This window comes from Cariama cristata, unplaced genomic scaffold (assembly GCF_000690535.1).
Source record: "Cariama cristata isolate BGI_N322 unplaced genomic scaffold, ASM69053v1 scaffold21283, whole genome shotgun sequence".
Taxonomy (NCBI): Eukaryota; Metazoa; Chordata; class Aves; order Cariamiformes; family Cariamidae; genus Cariama; species Cariama cristata.
In genome coordinates, this window is record NW_009610415.1 from 695 (window position 1) to 25,726 (window position 25,032).

Below are 25,032 nucleotides of genomic sequence, written 5' to 3' on the forward strand. Positions count from 1 at the left end.
TCTAAACAAATATATAAAAAGGTTCAGTATATAATTTTATACACATAATTGAAATAGGGCAAGAAGGTCAACAAAGGAGTGCAAAATGTAGATGCTTGGTGCTTAATAAGTGTAAAACAATTCAGAAAATAATCTCATAAAATTTCAGAAAAGGGCTCTTGAAAATAAAAGTTTTTTAGAAAATGATTCTGTTTTGGATAGCAGATAGGGAAAACTATCACTGGAAAGATGTCAGTAATGGAAACTGACAACCTTCAAATAATTCTGTTACTCATAAATATGTCTTTTTCTGCATATTTTCATTTTAGAAGTAAAAAAACATGCTTACAAATCTTAACTAGGAGATTTCCTAAGTGTGAGTAATTAAATATATTTTAATTTTGTTCACAAAGACTGAGATGCTGTCTTCATTCCTGAAGCAATCCCTGTCTGTCAGATAAAAGGTACGGAAACTGTGTAAAAAAGGTTTAACAACGCTGGCTCTAATTAGATGATATTAATCTGACATAGGCACAGCAGAAACATCCATAAAATCGTCCCCTAAGAAGACCTTCAAACTCTCTGATATAGAGAGCCTCTAGGGGCATAACTACTATCACATAATTGTGAAAATTTCATGTTGTTATTCTGGTCGTTAAGATAATTTCAAGGCAAGTGCCTTCAAAAGTCACAGATTCTGTTCTCTTTCCTTTGGAACATCCTTTGTTTTGAAGAGAATAAAGGTGACCTAAAGTTACTTTACACCAGTAATCAACTTTTTAATTTTCTGATGACAATGTGACACTGATAACCCTTCTAAAAACTGTGGTTTAACAAAAGAAATTGTTTGAAAATATAAAAAAGGAAGAATATTCTTTGAAAGATTAAGTTATGAGTAACATCTCCTTTTTCAAGTATCTAATGCATTTAAATTAGATTAAGGTAGGCAGAACTGCAATGTCACACCAGCAGTACCATAAACACTGGGATTACAGCTGCTCATCTGAAGACTAAGTTTTCTCTCTCTTAAATACACATATATTTCTACTAAATAGAAAACAGAATCTCCACTGCTCATGTAGGACATAATAAACTTCATAGAATAAACCACAAAATGTACCCCTATGTCACAATACAGTTTTATTAATTTTTTCTTAGAGTTTGCCTCCACTTTCTAAGAGCAGAGTCGCAGCAATGGTCCCTTTATGTTCGATCTCTTTGCCCGACCTGAATGCCTGTGCTTTCATGCTGCTCTTTAGGTTCCCCCCATTGAAGAACAGGAGCTATCTGAGAATGTAGATCTGTAGGTATCAGAAAGGCACCTTACAATAACATGTATTGAGACAAAGTTCACAGCTCTTCCTCAGCAGTTTTTTTCAACAAAAGGCTGTATTACATTTCAGGACGTCTATCATTTTAACTTGTGTTCACAAGTTCAAGCCCCACTGCAATTTCTTTTTCCCAAATCGTCTAATACTGAGGTAGGTAGACTGCGCAATCCATCATAGGGCAATGGTGGACTTCAGTTTGTCTGTGTGATTTCTTACAATCATGAAATCTCTTGGTATCACGATTATAGAACAAGTTTTAAAAGCATGTTATTAAAAATCAGCATTTCTGTTAAACAGCATTTTGCGAACTGCTAATAACACAAGGAGGTCAGAGAGTATTGTAGCTCAATACAAAAAAGTAAGAATTGTTTCAGAAAGCTCTAGCCAAATAGCGCTCAGAATGAACAGACATTCGAAAGATAGATAGATATCAGCTTTTAAACCAAATTTCAGACATGATGGTTGGATTTATTCTATTATCTAATGACATATAAAAGTTCCATATGAGCTGAAGTGATGCCAATTCTAGTAGTATCCACTAGCTTAGTCAGCATGTACTGTAAGTAGTCTCATTACGGGCTGTTCCCTCATGGGATTTATAGATTTTTCAGCTTGTATAATTAATACTTATAAGCATTTTGAAAGAAGCAGCATACATTCAATTTAATAAAGCATTAAAATGAAAAAATAAAACATGTGACCTGAGATTTCAATCTGATTCAGCCTAATGAACCAAGAAGGCTGATAGGTCTTTGCTCCTTAACACAGTGACTCGTTTTTCTAATTGTTCACCATTAAGAACCGCCCTGCACTGAACCCCTTTGAGGGAATACTTAGAAATATTTTTCTTTCCAGAGTAAAGATATTCTTGAAAGCTTTAACATTGTGTTCTCTAGTTACAGTTACCTACCAAAACTAAAACAAAAAGCTTATTAAGTTACTGAATAAATAACGTTTACAATACCTGTGTTTGTAGAGGTAAAATGCAAACCCTGATAATATTAGAGCAAAGAATGGTACCAGGATGGCAGCTGCAACAGAACTGCTGTTTGTACCGTAATAGTGATTTGAAAGGTCTGTGTCTGCACTTAAAGGACCTGAAATGAAACAGAAAGGGCAGAAATAAAATTCCCAGGATTTCTCTCTCACAGTTTTCTTTTTATTCAAGAACGAAAGAAAATGCTGTCTTGATAAAATAATTCTATTTAAAAACATGAAATAAATAGCATGCAGTATCATATTATTAATCTTCTTAATACCACTTAATAATGTATCAATAACTATGAACATGATTTGAAAACAGTATTCAGCAAGTAAAATAATTATGAACTACACCTCTCACGAGTCACTAATTTAATAAAGGTAAGCCATATACCTTCTGCAAAAAAAATTATTAATACTGCAAAAAGTATTCTATGCCTGCAGTCCTAATGTTCAGCTTAGAAACAACAAGCAATGCAAGACCTCAACATGAAAAAGGAAGAGAAAACTGAGGTAACTCCAATAAGCCACAAAGGTTTTGCTTGGCTCAACACCACTCCCAAGTCTGTGCACCCGTGTGCATGTCCTGGTCGCTTTACAACCCCTTTTTGGGGGTGAGACATGAGCACATTTTAGAGCGTCTGGCAGCTGTGTTCGCACTGGGATAAAATGGAGGTACAGAGAATTGAAAGGCGGCCAGTTGCTTGTAGCACGGCTTTGCTGGGTTCCTGTTGTGGATGAGCAGATAACCCGGACCGTAAGGCATTTTGCAGAACCCATTTTTCCTTCAGTATAAAGGCAGACATTGTTAAACTGCTTAAATAGGTGGCCAACTGACGATTCAAATTGTGAAGGATGAAAAATAATTTTATAGTAAAAAATATAGAAAATTTTTATAGAACAAAAAATGTATTTTGAGAGCTAACTCCATGTTGCCAGTTTGAACTCCCAGCTCTTTGGAGAGCAACATATAGATGCTATCCAAGGAGGAGAGACCAGGACAGAGGGACAGCACGATTCCCTCATTGATGGCAACAGCATCTATCAGTCTTTTTAGGACTCTAGCACTGACCAGTTATATAGCAGAGACAGAGCCACTGTGCTGCTTTCAGCAGTCTATGAAAATATCTCATACACCTATTATTTCTTGCAGTTCAAGCTCAATGAGAAAGAGGAACAAGGTGAGTTTTTGTCCTGTTAGATATTTTTAAAACTCAAACGTTTCAATTGCTAATATTATAATACATTTTGTGCAATTCATTTTACAAAATTTGTTACATTCTAGGAAGTAATTAAGTTCCCTTTAAAATGAAGACAGCTCCCCTAAACATTTCAGAATTGCCAGATTTGCTCGCTAAACATGACAAAATACTGTATTTCAATGTTTTTTCACTGCCTTAACCTTCTGTCACATTTCAGACTTCTGTGTATTTCTCTGCAGAACTGGTGAAGGCAAACCTTTTCAAATTAATAAACCTACTACTCTGGTAGTTCGGGTCATGTTATGAGCTTTATCAAACTACTGTGGAGTACCTTAATTATCATTGAACAGTTTTAGAGCAGAAACAGTGTATTATAAAAATCTTTCGACTTTAATCCAACATTTGTCCCAACACTCAAGGCGTGGAGGGCCTGTTGGCATAATTTTATGTATTTGTATTGTATTGTACATGTACTGGACACTCTCCAACCAATCTAAATTAAAGACAGATAGAATTAAGTAGTTACCACAGTTAAGAAAAGTTTAAGAAATGTTAACTTAAAATGCTCCTTTGAATTTTTTATTGGTTAGAAGAAGTAATGGAAGTTTAAAAAAACTGCATGCAGTTATCACTGTCTTCATCCCTTACTACCACAGTCCCCACCTGTTTTCGCAATTATTTGGAGTAATTAATAAAAAATATGGTAATGATCAAATTCATTGTAGTCAGCTTATATCAGGAAAAACCTGGAATTACTATTCTAACTCTTATTTAAAATTCTAACCAAGTACCAAACCAAACAGAAATACGTATGATCAATGAACTCTCAATTTATATCTCAAAGCTTTTATCATGGCACATGAGACAGATACATTTTAATATATAAGTAGCAGAGAAAATTATAAAATATCTAATCAGAATTCAGTTAAACCAAAATAGTAGTTTGAAATTCATAATAAGTAATTCATAGCATGAAGTTTTGGTATGGAATTTTTTTTTAATTTAAATACAATTTTTTTTTGTTTAACTGAACATTTAAAACTAGGCTACAAACTTATATTTAGATAATTTCCTTTTAAGTTATCTTTGTTCAATAACTTAAAATGACTCACATTTAATACTTAGTACTCAAAACTCCTGTTGGAGGTAACTGAATATTCTATATCTCTACAGTTTTTTTAAGTACCACATTTAGGGTAATCAAGCTTGAAATTTTTATCTGATGTTTACAACCTTTAATTGGCATTGGAGGAGTGTTGCTCAGGTTTGGACTGCGCATTGGGTGTGCTTTTCATTATGGAAGAGAAACTTTGCTGCAATTCTGGATAATTTGTATTTTGTATAAGACTCAATATAACTTCAACACAGCCTGGTCTACTTATTACAATCATTTTCAGAGCTGTTTGTAATTAAACGTATCCTGATGTGAACTTTGTATTTGACAGTGTAATCATGATGAGAAATGGCAAAGCCTATTGTACTGCTCTAATTTAGGTATTCATTGCTACCACAGCTAAAATCCGGAAACGTGGAAATATCTGCATGCTAATAGACACAAAAAAAATGCAAAAGATAGTTTGCTTTACTTTTCATTAAAAAAGCCATACTTTGTCACTGTGAAACTTGTTATTTAATAGAGGTATATTCAGTAAGATTATAAATGTTTTTTAAACATCTCACAGAATAACAAGGGTTTCTTTAGCCTCCTAAAACCAGCAGCAGTCAGGTGAAGTTCAAACTCTGATAATACATAGTGAAGTCATTATTGCTCAAGCTGTGTACCTCTACCCTTTAGGTGGTTACTGGGTTTTCTCCTTTATACATGCTAGCAAACAATACTTTTTTGTAAGAAAATATTCATTAAGAACATTTCTTTATCATTTTTTGGAGCTTTCAAATGCATTTCCCCTGTAACTCCTAGCCCAAGGTTTCAACTGTCTGGCATCAGTACAGCATGGCTCAGTTTTACTAAAAGAACTGCTGTTGAAGCAGGAGAAAGTGTGCCAGCAAAAGCCATGCAAGATAAGAAAAGTAGAATTACAGGTAGAAGAGTAATTTCAGAGACAAGGATGGTTCACAGCTCAAGGATTTGTTGATGAGAAGCTCACCATGACCCGACAATGTGCGCTGGCAGCCCAGAAAGCCAACCGTGTCCTGGGTTGCATCCCAAGCAGTGTGACCAGCAGGTCGAGGGAGGGGATTCTGCCCCTCTGCTCCGCTCTGGTGAGACCCCCCTGCAGTACTGCCTTCAGCTCTGGGGTCCTCAGCACAAGAAGGACATGGACCTGTTGGAGCGAGTCCAGAGGAGGCCACGAAGATGATCCGAGGGCTGGAGCACCTCTGCTGTGAGGACAGGCTGAGAGAGTTGGGGTTGTTCAGCCTGGAGAAGAGAAAGCTCCGGGGAGACCTTAGAGCAGCCTTCCAGTACCTAAAGGGGCCGACAAGAAAGCTGGGGAGGGACTTTTTACAAGGGCATGGAGTGATAGGACAAGGGACAATGGCTTTAAGATGTAAGAAGGAAGATTTAGATTAGAAATTAGGAAGAAATTCTTCACTGTGAGGGTGGTGAGGCAGTGGCACAGGTTGCCCAGGGAAGTTGTGGCTGCCCCATCCCTGGAAGTGTTCAAGGCCAGGTTGGATGGGGCTGTGAGCAACCTGGTGTAGTAAGGTGTCCCTGCCCATGGCAAGAGGGTTGGAACTAGTTATCTTTAAGGTCCCTTCCAACCAAACCATTCTATGATTCTATGATTTAAGAGAAAAAATACTGACATGGAAAGCAAGACAGCAGCTTCTAAAGACCACCAGAGTCTGTAACTTCTTCACCTGACTGACAACTGTTGGATAGCAAAGACACTTTGGGTATCACATTGAGTGTGAGGAGTGTATTAATAGATAGTCTTGTAGCTCATTAGTCCTAGCTACCTATTTGTGCACTAGCTAATGCACAATCTGAAGCTGTGAGTATTCTGTTTAGATGTAGAGTTTCTTCATGAATGATGAAAGTTGTACAAAATGATCTGAAGAGGAAGGATGACACCTTTATTAGAGTAAACTTTAGAATTCACACGTCTCATGATGTTCAATGCTTTTAAGAGTTGATCCGTTTCAAGAAATGAACATGCATTTCACAACTATTGATCTTATATATCACAGATGAAAATTAATTTTTCATACTTCATATTTCTCATTGATACTTGTTATCTCAATCTAGACAAGCTAAAGGTCATTCTATTTCCCCAGAGGAAATAAATATAGGAAAACAACCATTTGGTGAAGTAAGTTTGTCTTCTCACAAAGCCACCTTTTCATACAGTTGTAAAGGACAGCCCAGACTGGAACGAATAAGGTCAAGATTTTAGAATAAACTTCTTCTGGAACTGGTGTGGTGAGGCACAGGCACTCAGCAATTACAGAAACTGAACGTAGCTGCAGACTTGCAGCCTTTAGAGACCAAGTCATTAAAACATAACAAAACAAACAAAAAGCCCCAGCAATGACTGATTACTTGACAAAACAGGTTAAATAATTTGGTGTCACAACTTGGGCCCCTTGAGCAGGTTCACATACACTCCTAATTCTTTTGGCAGACTGATAACAGACATCTCTGCCCTTTGGGTTATTCTCTAAGACTACAAGCAAAGAGAATTTCTTCTGAGAGAGGACAAACAGTACTTAGAAACAAAAGTTCTTTCTGTTTCCATGTCACTAAGTTCCAAGACTGGGCATATCCACTGAGCCTGGTCTTTCTCTACTCTTGTGTGATAGGGAGTTTTTCATCAAAGAGATCTTTCACACTTAACCAAGTATTTCTGAGTAAATGCTGCTCTTTGAAGTACGCTTGCAGGTGAAGAATTTCATACTACATTATGTATGCACCAGTGCATGCATAGTTTATGCATACTTCTGGCTTAGTGTAAAGGCAGCAAATAATTGAACTTCCTGAAGAAATGGAAATATGTTAAGTCTTCAGCTGGAGGACATGAGATCATTACCTCAGCAGAATATTCATGAACAGAATAGATTTAAAAGACAAGGCAAGTTATACTTGAATATGAGAGAGTATGGACAAATATTATGACCTGTGTTGGCTGGAAATTCACCGTTTCCTTACAGTTGTAGGTTTTTCAATAGAGAACAAGCAACCTACAATCTATTCAGTAATCACATAAAGAAATTTTCTAAAAGAGACAGTACCTGCATTTGTAGCAAGCTGTCTGCTTGAGATGTCAAAGCTGAAGACAAGAGACCCTCAGCCTAGGAATGCATGTGTAACTTGGACACTTTGGCTCCTTACTAGCCCTGGGAATATACAAACTGAGCTTTCACATTGCAACTCTAAACGGTGATATGGACGTTTTCTGCTACCACAGAACACATCCACTGTGGAATGCTCTAACTGTCAAATTGTCATTCTGCTTGTTCTTCATATACCCCCATGAGATACTCATTTCACTGCTAAAACACATGGATCCAAATTTCTATTAGGTAGCTGGCAAACCATGGATATCTTTTTTGGCCTGACTGAAGGAAAAAAAGCAACACCCCGCCCCCAAACAAAACCAACAAAAAGACTCTCACTGTTAGATATCAAAGAGTGCTAAACAAGACAGATGTTTGAACAAATCCTGATGCTCTACTTTTACAGTGTGCTTGTTAAAACCAGAAAGAAAAGGAAGCTTAGATATTACAGTGATAAGGTTTATGCAAAAGTACAGGCAGACAAATAATCTCTCCCACACAAGAGTTTACTCTGAAGACTGAAATTGTATTTGGCTTCAGTAATTATCAGTTGTTATGCTGAGACTTTGAAGAGTAAGGTTTTCACCCCTTGTTACTAAACATATATAGCAATTTGAGAGGTGGCCAAGATGAGCAAATCCACAGCATAATTGCTATTACAGAAGTCAATAGAGCAAAGATATTCCACGGAGATTTGGCAGAACTTTAAAGGGCATTTGGTACAGCATCAATGAAGGTAATGGAACCAAGGTAATGTATAAAATGTAGATAATAGAAAATAGAAAATTATAAAATGTCTGCTATAGACATATTGACTAGTCCATCTCCTTCTCCTAGCCCAATACTTTGCTGTATACATACCATGCTTTGACCACTCTCCAGTAGTTCCAGGATCAGGAAATGCAGATGTCTACACTTGGTATTTGCCAAAACTATTTTATGAGTAAATACTTCATGAGTAAATGTTTTATTAGTTTTTATGGCAAAATTATTTTATTAATAAAATAACAAGTTTTTCACCAGTTGCTAGAACATTCGAGTCCATAGCTGTAATATACACCTCAGTCACTCATTTCATATTTTTGACAGCGAAGTAGAATTCTATCTAAATACATATACATTCTGAAAACATCCTCCAGCAACAAGCACTTTTAATAGTGTCATTATTAAAATCAGTGTTGATTCTGTCCTTTTTATTTCCTATATGACTCTGATTGCAATTTATAGCTTTGAGCAGAAAATGTCTTTGCATTGCATGACACCCATGTTACTTTCAAAAACACATTCATAGAAAAGCGAGCAGTTGCAATGGAATTGTCTTTTAAGAGTATCCTGGAGTCATCTTATTAGGTTGCTGTACTAGAAAACATGAGAGAGTAACATATTAAGCAGAGTTAAATTCAGATTTGAACTGTATATTTCAAATATGCATATTTCACTATATTTTTTACAGTGACAATGGCATGAAATACACATGCTTACTTCAGCTAGATAGCTGAGTCGTTTGTTGAATTCACTCTTGCAAGACCCAAAAAGATTATACATATTAAAGCTCTATGAATGCATTTACCTTGTCTTTGGAGCATAAATTTTCCAAAGTCTTTTCCATGTATATCACCTTGATAGGTAAAAACACCTCTTTCAAGCCCTGAGGATACCTAGAATACATTGAAACAGAAAAAAGATTTCTGAAACAAATAAGAATGTTTAGTCATTTGTTTTTCTGACTTAGAGTAGATATATGGAGCCCAGATGTTCACTTTTATCCTTTAAAACATTAGTGAATTCTCTATGCTTACACAGTATTTATCACTTTAAGTTTGCAACAGTATTAAACAAAGTTTCAAAATAATACCTGGAAAGACTTTTAAATATCTGATGTATATTACTGGATTTAAAAATTCTTTAACTGGCATACACATAATCAAATTAGTATATGGATATAGAAGTCCACTGAATTGTCAGATCTTAAATTATTTTCCATAGAAAGCATCAAGTGGCACAAAGTAGAACCGCAAAGAGTAAAATAAATCTCTTTTTCTTCAAAATTAAATGTAATTTTCTTACAGTGAACTATTTACCAAACCAAAAAATGACAATATTTCTAAAGTTAAAATTTCCGCTCTCATCTAAGAAAACAAGGCAAAGGCATGGCAAAATATGCTAATTGACTCCAACTTCCCCTTAGTAAACTAAAAATTCTAATGGGAGTGTGGCAGATAGAAGTTTGTATATAGATTTTTGAAAAGAAAAATACTGTGATCTCTACACAGACATCTAGAGTGCTGTATTCCATATTTGTAATATAAAAAGTTGGATAGCATCACATAGGAAATCACAAATTATTTCAAACTTTAAACTCAACAAGCTTCATCCATAGCTGGTTTCAAGGTCTAGTTACTTACATAACCATTTAGTGCCCAGTTGTCGTTTTCAAACTTGCTTACAAAAATGTCACTAGGTCCTTTAATCTGAAAAACTTTCAAGAGCAAATGGGCTTCTTCTTTCTTGTAAACACCTATTAACATAAAGGAGGCAACACATGCCTTTTAAACAATTTTTCAAGCATTTTGTTCAAATATCCTTTCAAAGTCAAGTATATTGCTTTAGAACTAAAATATTTTCTAGAAAATATTCTGTGATAACAGAATTTTATAGCCTGGAAAAAACCAAGATTTAAAGTGCTGTAATAGCAGGATCTTACTTTACTGATCTCTTGCCCACATCATATTTGATAACAAGATGCAAAGATGATTTTGTACTGTTTAATTTTATACATAAATGGGCAAGAATATTTGTCCTTTCACACAGTATTTCAATAATTCTGAATACGGACAGAGTTCCTTGCCTGGAATTTCCTTGAACTGGAAAAAACTGGATTTTGCTCACATCACAACAGTATATTGTTATAGTAAATATCAATAGCACAGTGAAAGAAAATTTGGTATTTGGCAGCCAACTACTGAAATTTTCTCCGAACTCTTCACCTTAAAAGGTACTGATAGCTGATAATGCTCTTTCCAAATATTACTGTGATCAGAGGCTAAATCAGAACTTCACAGTCAGATTTGCAGAAAGGAATGCACAATGTTGATTAAAAGATATGCATAATTTACTAAGTAATTTAATTATCAGTGCCTATGTTATGTTATGCCATTATCAAGACAGATTATCAATATTGTTTTAAAGCAGATATTAATCACTATTGAATAACGGAGCTTTTCAGTGGTACAGCTCTTAAAACGCCTCTATACACTTTGTCTGCTACTTCAGTATTACCTGTGAGTCCAACACATCAATATCATCCAACAGTCTGAGATGAAAAAACCCTACCTCAACCTTTAAAACGTAAGGGGAAAAACAGATGGGTGATCGCATATAAACAGACTGAAATCTGTGCAGACCATTATATGAGGACCTTTCTTTCACAAAATAAAAAGGAAAATATTTTTAGTGCAAACGAAGGTTTTGTTTCATTTTGTGTTTGGCAGAAAATATAACAAAACTGAACAGATGAAAAAAATTGAAAGAACAGCTTTTTTAACACCAAATTCTGAACCTACCTGATAGTTTGAGTTGTATGTTGGATGCCTCAATGAATGTGGCATTCACTTTGCTGCTTGTAGTATTGAACCAATCAACAGTCAGCGTAGCAGGCTGTCTTTTTCCTAAATATTCATAAAACCCTTTCCACAGTGAATTTATAAAAAACACATCTGAGGGAACTGAATAAAAGTGGGCAAAAAAGAAACAAAGAAAGGAATAAACTACAACAAAGTAGCAATCTTTCTAGCCATACTTATGTTCTTCATTTTTTCTGTTAGAGCATCAATCCACTGTTCTAAGGAGGTATTATAGCAAAAATTTTACAACAGTAAAGACAATGTATCTAATGACCTTTCCACACAATTGCCTATAATATACTACACCTGTCCATTACAATATATGTTCTTAAATGACCTCATACTTCAGAGCTTGTGTGCTTCAGTGAAATGTCCTCAAGACTAAGAAAAATAATGGACTCTTCCCCTAAAGCCCTGTAGCTTTAAGGTAAGATGGAAAAAAGGAGAATATTCTGAAGTCAGGGATTCGTGGAAGGAGACACTGTCTGAGGCCATCCCTTTTGTTTCATGAATCTACTAAAGCAGCACTGTGTGTGATTTTTCAACTGAATATCAACTGAATTCACTGAATCCCAGATACAGTTTAGCACAAGGTTTTTATCGGTCATTTTTAGACGTCGTATCTTTTCTCCAGACAATATAACTGCACCTGTGAACAGTGAAGTTGTCAGAGCAGGGAACTTTTTTGATTTAAAATAAAAGTCTGTTTCTCAGAAACTGCAGCTTGAATAATCTGAAGTAAAAAACCTACAAAATGACGCATGAATTACAGGAAGGTGTGTATGTATTTGGGTCATTTACTTGACGTTATTGGTATTTTTCCTCTATACAGAAAAAAAATTATTTATAGGTCATTAAATGTTGTATTTTAAATATTTGGGTAAATCACTCACAGAGTAGAAAAACTGTCTCATTCAACAGTATCTGCAATATTAACATTAATTAAAAAGGAAACACAGAAGAGAAAAAACTTTTAGGAGAAAATTTTATGTCAGATACATTTACAAGGTGCTCCATGTCCTGAACATTCATTTCTCTCCTACACACTGCTGTATTTCCCCCTTATATTTTGGTGTTATAAAATTTGGGGAAGACTTCTTTCAACTTGATGGTTAAGTTAAACCTGCTCCTGGCCAGGCAGCACCCAGTGTTTCCTGGCAGCTTCTGACAAGTGAAAACAGACATTTTCCCACTTAGTTCTAACCTTTTTCTAGCATTAAAATTAAAGTAATGCTTTAAGAATAAAAATAAAACTTCATAAAAAGAACCAATCACATCATGTCTTGACAAAATGACAGCCCTAGCAACTACTGAAATTCACCCTTACTATCCATGACCACTACAAACAATACTTGTTAAATAGCTAAAGACTGATATTAGAAGTGTTTCACACTCTTCTAACTAAACTCTTAAAATAAATTATTAGATTCTTTGCATTTAATCCAACTCTGAGCATGTGCAAAGGCAGCCATTTATACTGAAGGAAATTTATCAGTGTAGGTATCCTGTGTATCTATTTTGAATAAATTCCATGGATATTTCCTCTTCTATCTAACCATTGATTGCCAGAATGAATCAAAAAGAAACCCAGGTCAATAATACCATATATTTCCAACAAAACATACTGACAGTACATCTAAAAACCTGATGACTGATTAGCTGTTGACTGTCTCTTAATCATATTATTACAGTTCTTACTATGCATTTCATAAGAGAAAGGATAATAACTTCTTCAGTGCCTTCTGCCTTCAAATTGTGCAAAACCCACATGGAAATGGTCAAGCTTAATATGGCATGATTTGAAATCATCATTAGGATGTTGTCTGTACCACCACTGGATTCCAAGTGCGTGGAGACCCACTATATGGCTTTCAGTACAACAGCTTCAAAGAATCTTAGGTGCTCCCTTCCCAAAGTAAAACTCAGTGCAGGACTGGGGCTTTATACAAGGTAACCTCAATTTAAAACTAAAAGTCTGAAGCATTAAATTTCAATTGGTATCTCACAGTCCCTAAAATTCATGTATTTTCTGCAACTATATGAATTCTGTGAAGGGTCTTTCAAACTCTTTTTCCTACATATTTCTCATTGCTTTGCTACAATAGTGACATACAGTAAATTTTGAAACCTGCCATTTTAAAAATCTATTAACATTATTTTTATTTGTCTTTGCTTTTAATTAAAATTTTGTCTGAAGTTATTCTCAAAGGTGACTATCTATTATTACTGCTGTAAACCTGATAGGTACTATGAAAGATTTTTCTAAAGGAGCAGACACCATACTTCTTTTGTCACATTCAACATTTTCAGTATCCAGTTTCTCTAACCTCTCTAACTATCAATAATAGCTGCTAATCTTTGTGAAATAGTACCATTGATTCAGTAGTTACAGATTTTGCACCTGCTGCAGATAGACAGAATCGGTAGGGGAAGAAAATATATTTCTGCTTCCCCAGTCATGTTTTTGTAAAAGGTTAAAATGCAAGTGCTGCAACCCCATGGATGCTGAGGAATTGGAGTGGCTCTGACTCAATTCTGCCGAATTCTTGCAACGTCCCTGCCTTTCCCACCCACTGTGCACAAATGCAGAATGAGAAAAATGAACTGGGTGTTATTATACTAATACTGCACCAACAGCGGATTCTCCTCAGAACATGACAAACGGGGAAATCCATGGCTACTCATTAAACCAGCTTCCTAACTATTTTTGCAAGGACTCTACAAAGCAGTAAGAACCATGGGAACCAAAAAGGGTATTGTAGTTCTTAAACTTCACGTGGGTATTGTGAGAATTCTTTAGCTGCAACTTATATTCAATTGCAATTTACAGTACTGTAAAAATGATAGTTACTATTGCTTATGAAAACATTAACTCTGGCAAAAAACCCAGCAATTTAATAGACATAATCTGTATTCAGATATCCAAAGGTGGGAAATCAGAACATGAATCTATTCTGTTACAAAAACTGTAGTTTAGCAATATTAGCTTCATTCCATTCAAAATACAGATAGCAGCAAATGGAATTCTACCAAAAACCAAGATAACAAGGTACAGGAAATGCTCCAAAATACATAATATTCTATACTAATGAGAGTCAAAATTTTAAAAGACATAATAATAGTGCAGATTTGTTTTTTAAAAACAGCTTAAAACTTTTCCTTGTTAATTACTGTCATTTGTTAGTTTCAGTTCTCTGCTTACTATTATTGGCACTTTCAATCGTAACATCTCTTTTTTTTTTTTTTTAAATGCCTTTCAAATAGTACTTACTTATCAAAACTAGTTAAAAGGGACATGATGTGGTGTGAATTGATACCAATGCTCTGCACAGTGAATATATTTGGAGACTTGGTCTATATTTTAATCTGGCATTGAAACTTCAAAACCTGTGTGGTAGCAGATTAATGCATACTTTAGGTGTTCAGTGAGGTGAATCCTCCAATAAATGAAGACTGTATATTAATTATAATGAATACACATTATATCCTGCTTTATTGTGAGTCTGTAGAAGTAATGCATTTGAGAAGAACTCATTTATGGTTTCACCTGACACTCTCACTAATAAACGCACCAGGAAGGTTAATTATTAGCAGAAATACCTTTTTATCCCATCTACTCTACAGAGTCCTTCTGTGCACTGCCATGAGTGTGAACCATTAATCTTATTCTCCCTGCAGCTTGCTAAAATTCAGAATACAGAGTTGCAAGCTCATTTATTTGGTGAAAACTCTGCTCGCTGTTAAACAAGTCAGCAAAAAAAAATTAGGCCTTTCATTTTCTGAAAATGATTGAACCTAAAAAGATCTACATCAAGGATTTCTCAGATGTATTTGTCTATTTTGTCACTGGCAGGAGGAAAAACTTAACTGCACACATGTTCATGAGGAAGCATAGAAAAGCACCAGTAATATTTGCTTCCTCCTGGTGGCCCACACAGTTTAGGAAACCCTGTCTCAGAGTACCTCGAGAGTTTCCATGAAAAGGTGGCCATCAGAATTTCCAAAACTTTTTGGTTTTTTTTTGTTTGGTTGGGTTTTTTGTGGTTTCTTACAACACTTGCAATGTAAAGGGCAGAACTTTGACTGAACCCAGTCCCTGCAATTATCATCTACTCATTATAAGGCTCTCCATTATAGCAATCTCTCTGATATAAAACTACATCAAATGTGGGGTCTGTGTGTATATGCTTTATCTTTTTGGTTTGACAGGATTTTTTGTGCAATTCACAAACCTGTTACCGTAGAAATTAAAAAAATGTTTGGGAAAGAATTTCACAGAATAGCGTTTTACATGGCACCTGTTATTATGAAAGACCTCAACATTAATATTCCTTTGAAAAGAGTAATAAATACTTAAGTTAAATGCTGGAAATAGTTTTATTATCCATAACAATCCAGGGTGTAAATCAATTTAATTTATTTGGATCTAAAACTCTTGTATACAAACCTGGAGTTTTAGTTATTGTTTCATTAACTTCTCTCACTCCTTTACCTACAAGTAAAAAGACAAATTATCATTTTCATGAACATATTTGTTTGGTTTTTTTTAAATAGAATGTTAAAACAATGTCTGCTGGATGCAATCATCTCTTATCCAATAGAGCCACATTTAAAACAGAAATAACTGGTCTGAAATACTTTACATGTTCAAACCTATATACTTACTCAAAACTATCAGAAAATAATTTAGGTAAACAACATTTTACTGCGGAAAGTTGTCTGGCTAGCCAAGTATTTCATACAATTAGGCCTCAAATTTTTATATCAGTCCCAGTGCTATAAAAGAGAGCCTTATAGAGGGGACAAATACTATATCTAATTATGAAGAATAGTATATTAACTATAGTAAAACTTGTGTTAATAAAGATTGATACATTTATGAACAAACCAGCAAAAGCCAGATAGCTAGATTAAGATGACAGGATCAGATATCATGGGAAAGGATCACAACTGGTGTCATTTACTATTTTTCTGGTACACTCAGCACAGTTGTGTCCATTCCCCCCAGATCAAGCTCTGGCCTCACATATTCAGCCGCTTTAAAAAGGCTAATGTCCCATTGGAAGATTTGGTCTTGCATGTTTTTTTTCTTTAGGTGCAGAAATTCACTGATTAGACTGATCAAGTGCTAAGACAGCACAAAACTGTGCAGCACTCAAGGAGAATTATACTTACAGACTGTAAGTATAATTTAAAAAAAAAAAAAGAAAATTAACAAAAACCAGAAAATTGTTTATCTCAAATTATTAATTATATAGTACCCATGAAAAATCACCCTTTAGGGAACTAGAATAAGAAGATAAATTTTTATGTGTAGATCATATGTCTTGACAATGTCGCAACAAAGAAGTCTACCCATACACTAATGAAAAATCAAATATTGTTCAAACATCAAATCTGTTTAGCATTCTTTAGCATATTAGAATTAAAAATCAGGTTGCAAACATCTTTCCCATGGCATCTGACTATTTTTCCTTTATTCATATTCTAAACATAATTAGTTTTATTTTTCTGAATTGGGAACTTATAGCCATGTTTATTCACACACACATGAAGAGCAAATTTAGCCCTCATAATTATATAATTAGAGTTACTCTAGCAAAACTATATGAAATTTACATGGATATAAATAAAAAGTGTAATCTGGTGCAAAGATGTAATTATTTTTTTTTTTTATTGTTGATTTTTATTTTAGAAGATTTTCTTAGACAAAAAGCATACCTGAATGAATCTAAAAGCCAAGCTATGAAATAACTTTTTTTGTTCCTAATAGAAAATCATACATTAAGCACTGAATACACTGAAGTACTCTTTAAAACTGTGACATAAAGATAAATATAGTTAAAAGTAACACTTTATATTGTTTAGGTTTTGTTTGCTGTTAGGGGTAAACTTATGTATGTGTGCCTGTGCATTTACACACACATATCCCCATGTTTTCCTCCATGAGTTCTAGATGCTATGCTCACTTTGATTTCCTTACTCTTTCTTTCATAAAGTAAAAGCTCTTGTGCTATATGCATCTTTGAATAGTAAGTGGAAAAAATTAAGCCTACTGTATAAAATAAAAACACCAGGGAAAATGAAATCCAACCAAGTAGGGCCCAACATATCACTTGAGTAATGACTTACTTTTACAAATAGGTGATTTTCCTGTCCATTTCATATCTGGTTTACATGTCCGATGCTCTGATCCACCAGCAAGAAAAAATCCTGGCTGACAGGTATACACCAAAGTATACCCTAAAGTAGGAAGATCTATTGCTTTCACATCTACGTGTGCCGGTGTCTCTGGCTGCCTGCAAGCATGAGCTGCAAAGAGGTTTTTAGAGTTAGAAAAAGTGGTGGTAAACAGTTTCCATAGGATTAGAGTATGTAATTTGAAATAAATGCATGCCAGCTTATTTCCTTTCATTATGTAAACTTTGTACACCTTTTAGAAATGTCAAGTAGCTATTACTTGTAAAAATAACACTCTGACTGCATAGGTTTATTATTGTGGGAAGATGGAAATGATATCATCACATATTTTTAAACAATACACCAAAATTAAATCATGATAGCAAACAGAAAAGAGTTAAAATGAAGGGACGTGCATGTCATTGTACATGGTGCAATGCTTGGTCCTATAAATTATTGTACCGTCACAGCTTCAAGCACCACTTCCACACGATATTTTGAAAATTACAGAGTGGTTATTGTGCTAAATAAATTAATTATAAATTTCAATTGAAATAAAGGCTCCATAGGAAGGCTTTGCCACAGTTCATGGTTTCTAACAGATATGGTTGCTTAGTATGCTTTTTTCTCTGCGCTCCATGATGTTCAGTTATAACAACCCAAAGATAATTTGAAATAGGATAAGAATCTAAGGTCATTTTATTAATTACTTTTAGCTTAGATCAGTGTATTTTAACACAATAGTTATTTGATGTCCTCCAACCCAGAGAGCGCTATAAATACACTAATCGTTTGCATAGCTATGCATAGCCCAGAAAAGCTGAATTTTGCTGAGTTCTCGCTTATGATTCACAAAATACTAGCCAACAAAATAGCCCCATGCATATTTCAGGCCACTTTCTGTTCTCTATTAATCCAACACTCACAAAAAACCTAGATTAATTTAAAGCAGCTAATGCAGTGAGTTAATGAGGTCAGATTTTTTGAATAAAACTGGTAGAATTACTGTGAACTTCATGAAAAAAAAGTCTGGAAAATCTTACTTCAAATTAATATCCCAAATATATCTTTAGTGTTAGAATAGGAAACAAAAAACATTTAAAAATGCTGTTTAAAATAAAGTTTACTTTTTTGTAGCATATATTTTACTATTAATTTCCACATGCATCACTTTGTAACTTTTAAAAAGTTGCACAATATTAGCTCATTAGATAAGAAACCAGACTTACGAATGCATTCAGACTGTATGCCACTCCAAGTTAGGTTAGCAAGACAAGAACGGGTGGTAGATCCCTGAATATGATAACCTTTTCTGCATCTGAAAAAAACTGTGCTTCCAACCTAAGGATCAAAACAGAATATTAGATAAAAGAGGTATCCGTCACATGTACTCCGATATTAAGACAGTGATAACCTGCTAGGGATATTTTTTTTTTTAAAAAAAAAAAAAAGTCCTCTTTTTACAGTTTCTAGGCTTAATTTTTTTTTAGTATGATGAAAAGTTTGAGGAATTGATCTTTTGTAACCTTATTTGAAAGCAGTAAGTGGAAAAATATTGACAAAGCTATGGACATAGAAAAGAACAACACTCATACATTGCAGCTTATTAGTTTGTCAGTGTGACAGAAGCAAACTAAATGACTGAGATGTCTATCTTTCCTGTATGTCACTCCATATATTTCAATAGAACTTGACCATAAAGTCTGTTTAAAGGCCTCTCATTGTGTGACTTCACTAAAAATGGTTTTTGAGAGGAAAAAGGAAAAAGATAAAACCATGAAGAACTGTTCCATCTACAAATAAATTAACTAGACAAAACTCCAGGCCACAATTCCTTACACTGCATTTGTTACTACAAACTACCTAAGTTTTACTTAAGATGTTCAACGAGCAGAGTGATGCTGTGGAAAACCTTCCTACGGTCAACTGTGGTACGACCTTTCTCCGAAGAAAAGGTAAAGAAACTGAGAAAACTCTCTTCAGACTTCCACTGAGAATAGAAAAGCATGAAAACTGGATACAAAATTACACATGATGAAGAATTTTCATAACATACGAGAGAGAGATAGTGCGGAAAGTTCTACTAAAATGGACTTATTGACAGTATTGATAAAAGTTACCAGAATACAACTCCAGGCGAAGATATTTAAGGATGCAGTGCTGAGCAGTAAAGCACTGCTTTTGTTTTGGATAAAACATTTTGGCAATAAATATGAAATAAAAAATGAAAAAACCCCCACAAAAATTAAATGTATTATTAATAAAGTAACACATTATACGGACAAATGCAAGTAAGTTGCAAATGAGTAGTGATCAATGTGTATTAATAAAATAGCTTGCAGGTATATAAATGCAGATAGCTCTACACTGCAAATGTCATAGAAGGATTTCAATGGACAATAAAAATGGGCAGTTATATTCAAAAGTGGCTACCTGTTAACTACATACTCAGTTAAATAAAAACAGATTATCATGGCAGATATTCAGCAAATGCAACACCAGTTCTTCCTGAAGTGACTTGGGAAATTCACTGGTAATTTTAAAGGTCAAATTACTGATATGGCTTTGTAGACATATCTTTTATAACTATTTTTAAACATATTCATCTCTATCTTGCCAAGGACACACAGCATGTCTGTAGCAAAGACTAGAACAAAGTCCAAGTCATCTTCCTTCTTGTGAAATTGCCAATTCTGGTATCAGTAAGTAATGATAAGCTGCAAATCTTTCCTCACTGATCCAAAAGACCAAGAAAAGACCAGGTCTAGGTTCAGTGTAATGACAGAGTTATATTTCTTTCTCATTTTACAGGTAAAATTAAAAATAAAAGCAGCACATTCTTTGTATAATACTTGGATGAAGAAACATTGGAGGCATTTGTAACAGTCACCGCACAGTAGAGCACAAAAGGCACAAAATGAATGGGGCAAGACAGGATGCTGGTAGGTAGGGGAAAACCCTTCAAAGGTCTGCTGCCTTTCATCACATCTTTCTGTAATGAGGAAAGACTGTTAAAAGCTGGTTTATAGAAGCTTGGCTAAGTCATACAAAGAGAAAGTCCCACTAATGACATATGCAAAAAAAAAAAATAAAATCTATCTACTTCACTAGTAATTGGAGGGAAGTCTACATCTTGTTGTACCAGATAGAGATCTGAGACTGAAAGCACATATTGAGAAAGACTAAATACAGAACACATGAAGTCCTACTACTGCCTTTAGAGGTGAATGAGAAAAGAAAATCAGCCTTCATGTTCAACAGAGATTAGAACGGTGAATTGGCCAGTACAGTTCTGGTATTAAAGACAATTTGTGAAGTAGACGAAAAAGAGAGAGGAAAAAAAACCCAATCCCCTGATCAAATTAGGTGCAAAGATTAGAGTTGGTTTGGAAGTGATTAATGGGGACAGGTACAGGTCAAGATAAGACAACAGACAGAAAGGTAACTGCACCTATTACTAGAAGAACCACCACCTTAGGGGTGAAGCCACAAGATGTGGCATGGGGAGAAGGGCCTTGGCATCTGAAAGCCAGGCAGGAGCAGAAGGTGAAGAAAGAGCTGGCAGCAACAGTAATGACAGACCACACAATTGCAGGGGAGGGAGGGTACCAATACCTAGAGGAACGTACAGAAAGGACTTTTTGAAAAACAGTTCTACTAACTTGATCATAATAACATGTGGCGCACTGCCCGAGGTTCAGAAATAAGCAGGAAACCCAAACAGAACATATTTTAGATTCCAATCACAACTATTTACACCTGAAGAATCTATCCACAAGAGGTTAATCTATATAATGATTGTGGCTTGGTCATTGTTGAATCTACTTTTACTTCCTCGGTCACTTTTCTGACTGTCACTTGGTAAACTAATAACCTGTGAGGAATTTGGAAATTACAGAAAGGACATTCATCACTGAGAACCTGGATCCAATACATATAGAAAAATTTTATTTTCTCTGACTGAATAAAATGTAACATGAATTGCTAATTTAGTAAAGCCACTTGCTGACTTTTTTGTCAAGGACTACATGGCCTTTGGATCAGACAAGACTTTAGTTTTTAGGTATTTACTGACTATTCATCAATGTATGAAAGAATTATGATCATAAAGCAAAGTAATTATATCATGTCATATCATATTAGGTAATCAATTTATAAATAGTCGTCCCTACTGAAGTCTCCTAAAGGACTGAACACATGATATATTGCAAGGTTAGAAGGTTAGAAGTTCTTTCTTTAAGCTGTATGTTAAAAAAAGAAGCTTGGAATGAAGCATGAGTTTTTATTAAAAAGAAGTGGAAATTTCCTAAGGTTTACATCAGACACTTCAGTTGACAGCTAATTTAATATATTTGTAATTATTAAATGCATCTTCATTTTAGAAAGCTAATAAATAAAAGAATTACCTCATAACCTCTGGAACTGTTTTGTATTCCAAAATGTGGAGTACCAGGGTCTGTACATGTATTGTGAGCTGGATCTAATGTAGAATGTGAAACACAACAGATATTATTATGGTACGGAAAGAATACTCTAAAACTGTTTGCAAAGATTAAGTAATTTCATCAATGTCTAGTGATGATAAGAACTGAATTTTTAATGGAATGTGTGTATTTCTATATATTACATTTGTATTTCCAATTAAATTTCCAAGATAGATCACAGTAGTTTGTTTCAGTACATTGCCATTACTTAATGGTATTTTTTGCAGGTACCTCTGGCAGTGTAGACTTTAGGGTTAGGATTGCATTAATTTTTTCTAAGCTTATTCTTTTAAATCTTTTTGAATACATAGTATATCTCACTATCCACAATGTGGATGGAAGTTATAGGGAAATCTTTTTCTTCTCTTCTTTCCCAACAAACAGATTAATAATTAAGTTACATTTCTAAAAAAAAAAACCACCCCCCAAAAAAAACCAAACACAAAACCAATCTGCTTTCTTGTAGCAAGTAAAATACATTTTTGATAGAATTTTTTCTACATCACCAAAAAAACAAAAGTTTCAAATGGACTACTACCTCAGTTGTTGCTGGAGAATGAAAAGACAGTCCCCCTCCAAAAAAAAAAGGTATGCCAACAGAGTATAACCAACTATCTGATGATCAGTTTTGTGAGTGTAATTTAAAGCAGCCTGAAACTATTTTTGATTAAGCAATGTCCACTTCACATTCTGATAGTGTATTTGCTTTGGGGTTGCCCAGTCACATCCACCAGGTAGAGAGCACAGGACCCGATCCGATGGCTCTTTCTGTACTATTCCCTCTTGGCCACCAATTCTGCTTTTGTGCTGACACTGCATTATGAAGAATGCAAGTTGGGACTACATTTCATCCGTAACCATTTTTAGTTTTCTGTAGAGGGAAAATTGAACTTATCACGTACAATAATGTGATATGTCATTTCACTCTTGGTCAAATTCCATTTTCAATGTTGACCATCAGTTGAGCATAGCAATTCAACTGGACTGATTTTTATGAAAGGCTTCAAAAGTTAGGTGGATGGTGACCTAAGGTGCAAGAATAAAAACCAAACACACTCCTGACGTTGAGCTGCTTGAACAGCTCAAGAACTTTTACAAATTACCATCAGCTGGAATGCCATTGCTAATAATAGAGACGTGAAGCTGAATTTCCTTTGTAAGACATGGCTCATCGGAAGAAACAGTGGGGAAACAAGGAAGAATTCTCAAAGTATTTTAAGGAAATTATCTATATCCAGAAACGGAAAAGCTTGCCATCATTTGCAATATGGTACTTTTAGGCATAGTTCTAGGTATTGCTCACTGATCTTAATTCTCAAATTGCTTAACAGTGGTACCTGTAAATATTTTAGACAGTCTAATGTTTTCCTTTTACGATAACATAAAAACTATGATGTAAAAAAAAAAAAAGCTTATGTCTTTGATGCAGTACTTTCCATGTACTTCTATAATATGCTATATAAAACATAAATAGAAATGTCATTATGGTATTTTCAAATTTGATTCTTCATGACAAACATGAGATCTTGCCTCTGTTACAAAACATAGATGTAAGATGGATTTCCCAGTTCATAAAAACTATGGACAGAAGGGGTTTTGAATTCATATCAAAGAATTGTATTGAGTGTTAATGTCTTAAGATACAAATACAGGCTGCTTTCAATAATCATGCTTCCCAGCTCTTCCACATAGCCAATATCTCAGCCACAGCAGAATATATATGAATTGGCTACAGTCTATATCTGAATGTGTTTGTTCAGAAATGTCAAAAAGGATTTTTCTATTGTACCACCAAAATCATCTTCTCTGGCAAGTCACCCCACGTTGGATCAAATTGTGATGTCAGTGGGAGTTACAGGTGTCCAGCATTTCTCTCACTTAGTCTGATTATGTAACATGCTAAAAGCCTATCAGTTGCACATCAGTCAATGAGAAACTGATAGTACTTGGCAGTTTATCAGAATTTCAAAATCTCAGACCCAGCACGCTTCGTCCTTTTGAGCTGTACAAGCCACTTTCACAAAGTCCAAAAAGCTTTTTGATTTAGCACTGATTCTGACAAACGCCTTTAACTCTCCAGTGACAGAATCTGGTCTTTAATCTGCCAAAGTCTTCTGCGTATCTAAAAGATTCTAAAAATAGACGGAACAAATTTATGCACTTGCACTTACTGACATTCTGCATTTCCAGCAGGCAAGCAATCATGTACATTTACATTTACAAACGACTTCATATGTGATTGTGTTTATCCTAAAATTTTAATACTCAAAATACAACCTTATATATCTAGTTCTTTTTATATTACACAGACATTTTCTATATTTGGAAAGCTAATTGCTAGATTTATGATAGTGTAATAGTTTATTAAGAATATTCTCAGTAGAAACAGCATGAGTAGTGGTAGTTATTACCAATGCATGTTGGCTGAATTCCACTCCAAGTACCATCTGCTTGACAGAATCTTCTTGAAGAGCCTATCAGAATAAAAGGGGGTCTGCACTGAAAGCTAACTTCAGATCTGTAGGTGAAACTTTTTCCATTGAGGCGTCCTTCTGCTGGAGTACCAGGATCACCACAAAACACAGCTAATACATAAAAAAAGGCAAGAAAAAAGAAGTTCTTAAAATCTGCACATGCTTCAACTGAAGTATTCTACATTGGTTTATGTGCAAGCCAGGCATCCTGAATACGAGTGCAAATGCTATGTTCATTTATCTGTGTAGGATTGTAGCTCAGATAAATTCTTGACAGCAATTTAAAATTAATTGTCACTGTTATAAGCACAAAACTTAACCTGGAAAAATAGACCTTTTAATTGAGACACTTAAATGCTGCTTAGATTTGGATGACAAAAAGTAATCTCAAAGTAGACAACGCTATATTGTAATGCTTCAACATGTATCCAGTTTTCACATCAGTCACCCTCAGATGAGTAGGCTGGAAATTTTTGCCCTAATTAAGTAAAAGGAAAAATATTTGTCAGAGTCCTGACAAGATTTCAAGCACTGAAAGA

General features: G+C 34.7%; 1 protein-coding gene across 1 annotated transcript in view; it reads right to left on the reverse strand.

The window, feature by feature from the left end:
* Positions 1 to 2,274: 2,274 nt before the first annotated feature.
* Positions 2,275 to 25,032, reverse strand: part of LOC104159866 (CUB and sushi domain-containing protein 1-like) — a gene marked incomplete at both ends in the record, with an annotated part of 52,660 nt that continues 29,902 nt past the window's right edge. Inside the window, 8 exons of the mRNA XM_009697883.1 lie at positions 2,275 to 2,407; positions 9,303 to 9,390; positions 10,138 to 10,250; positions 11,296 to 11,457; positions 17,488 to 17,667; positions 18,765 to 18,876; positions 21,942 to 22,015; positions 24,431 to 24,604. Coding sequence (XP_009696185.1) covers positions 2,275 to 2,407; positions 9,303 to 9,390; positions 10,138 to 10,250; positions 11,296 to 11,457; positions 17,488 to 17,667; positions 18,765 to 18,876; positions 21,942 to 22,015; positions 24,431 to 24,604 — 1,036 coding nt within the window. The remainder of the gene's footprint in view (positions 2,408 to 9,302; positions 9,391 to 10,137; positions 10,251 to 11,295; positions 11,458 to 17,487; positions 17,668 to 18,764; positions 18,877 to 21,941; positions 22,016 to 24,430; positions 24,605 to 25,032) is intronic.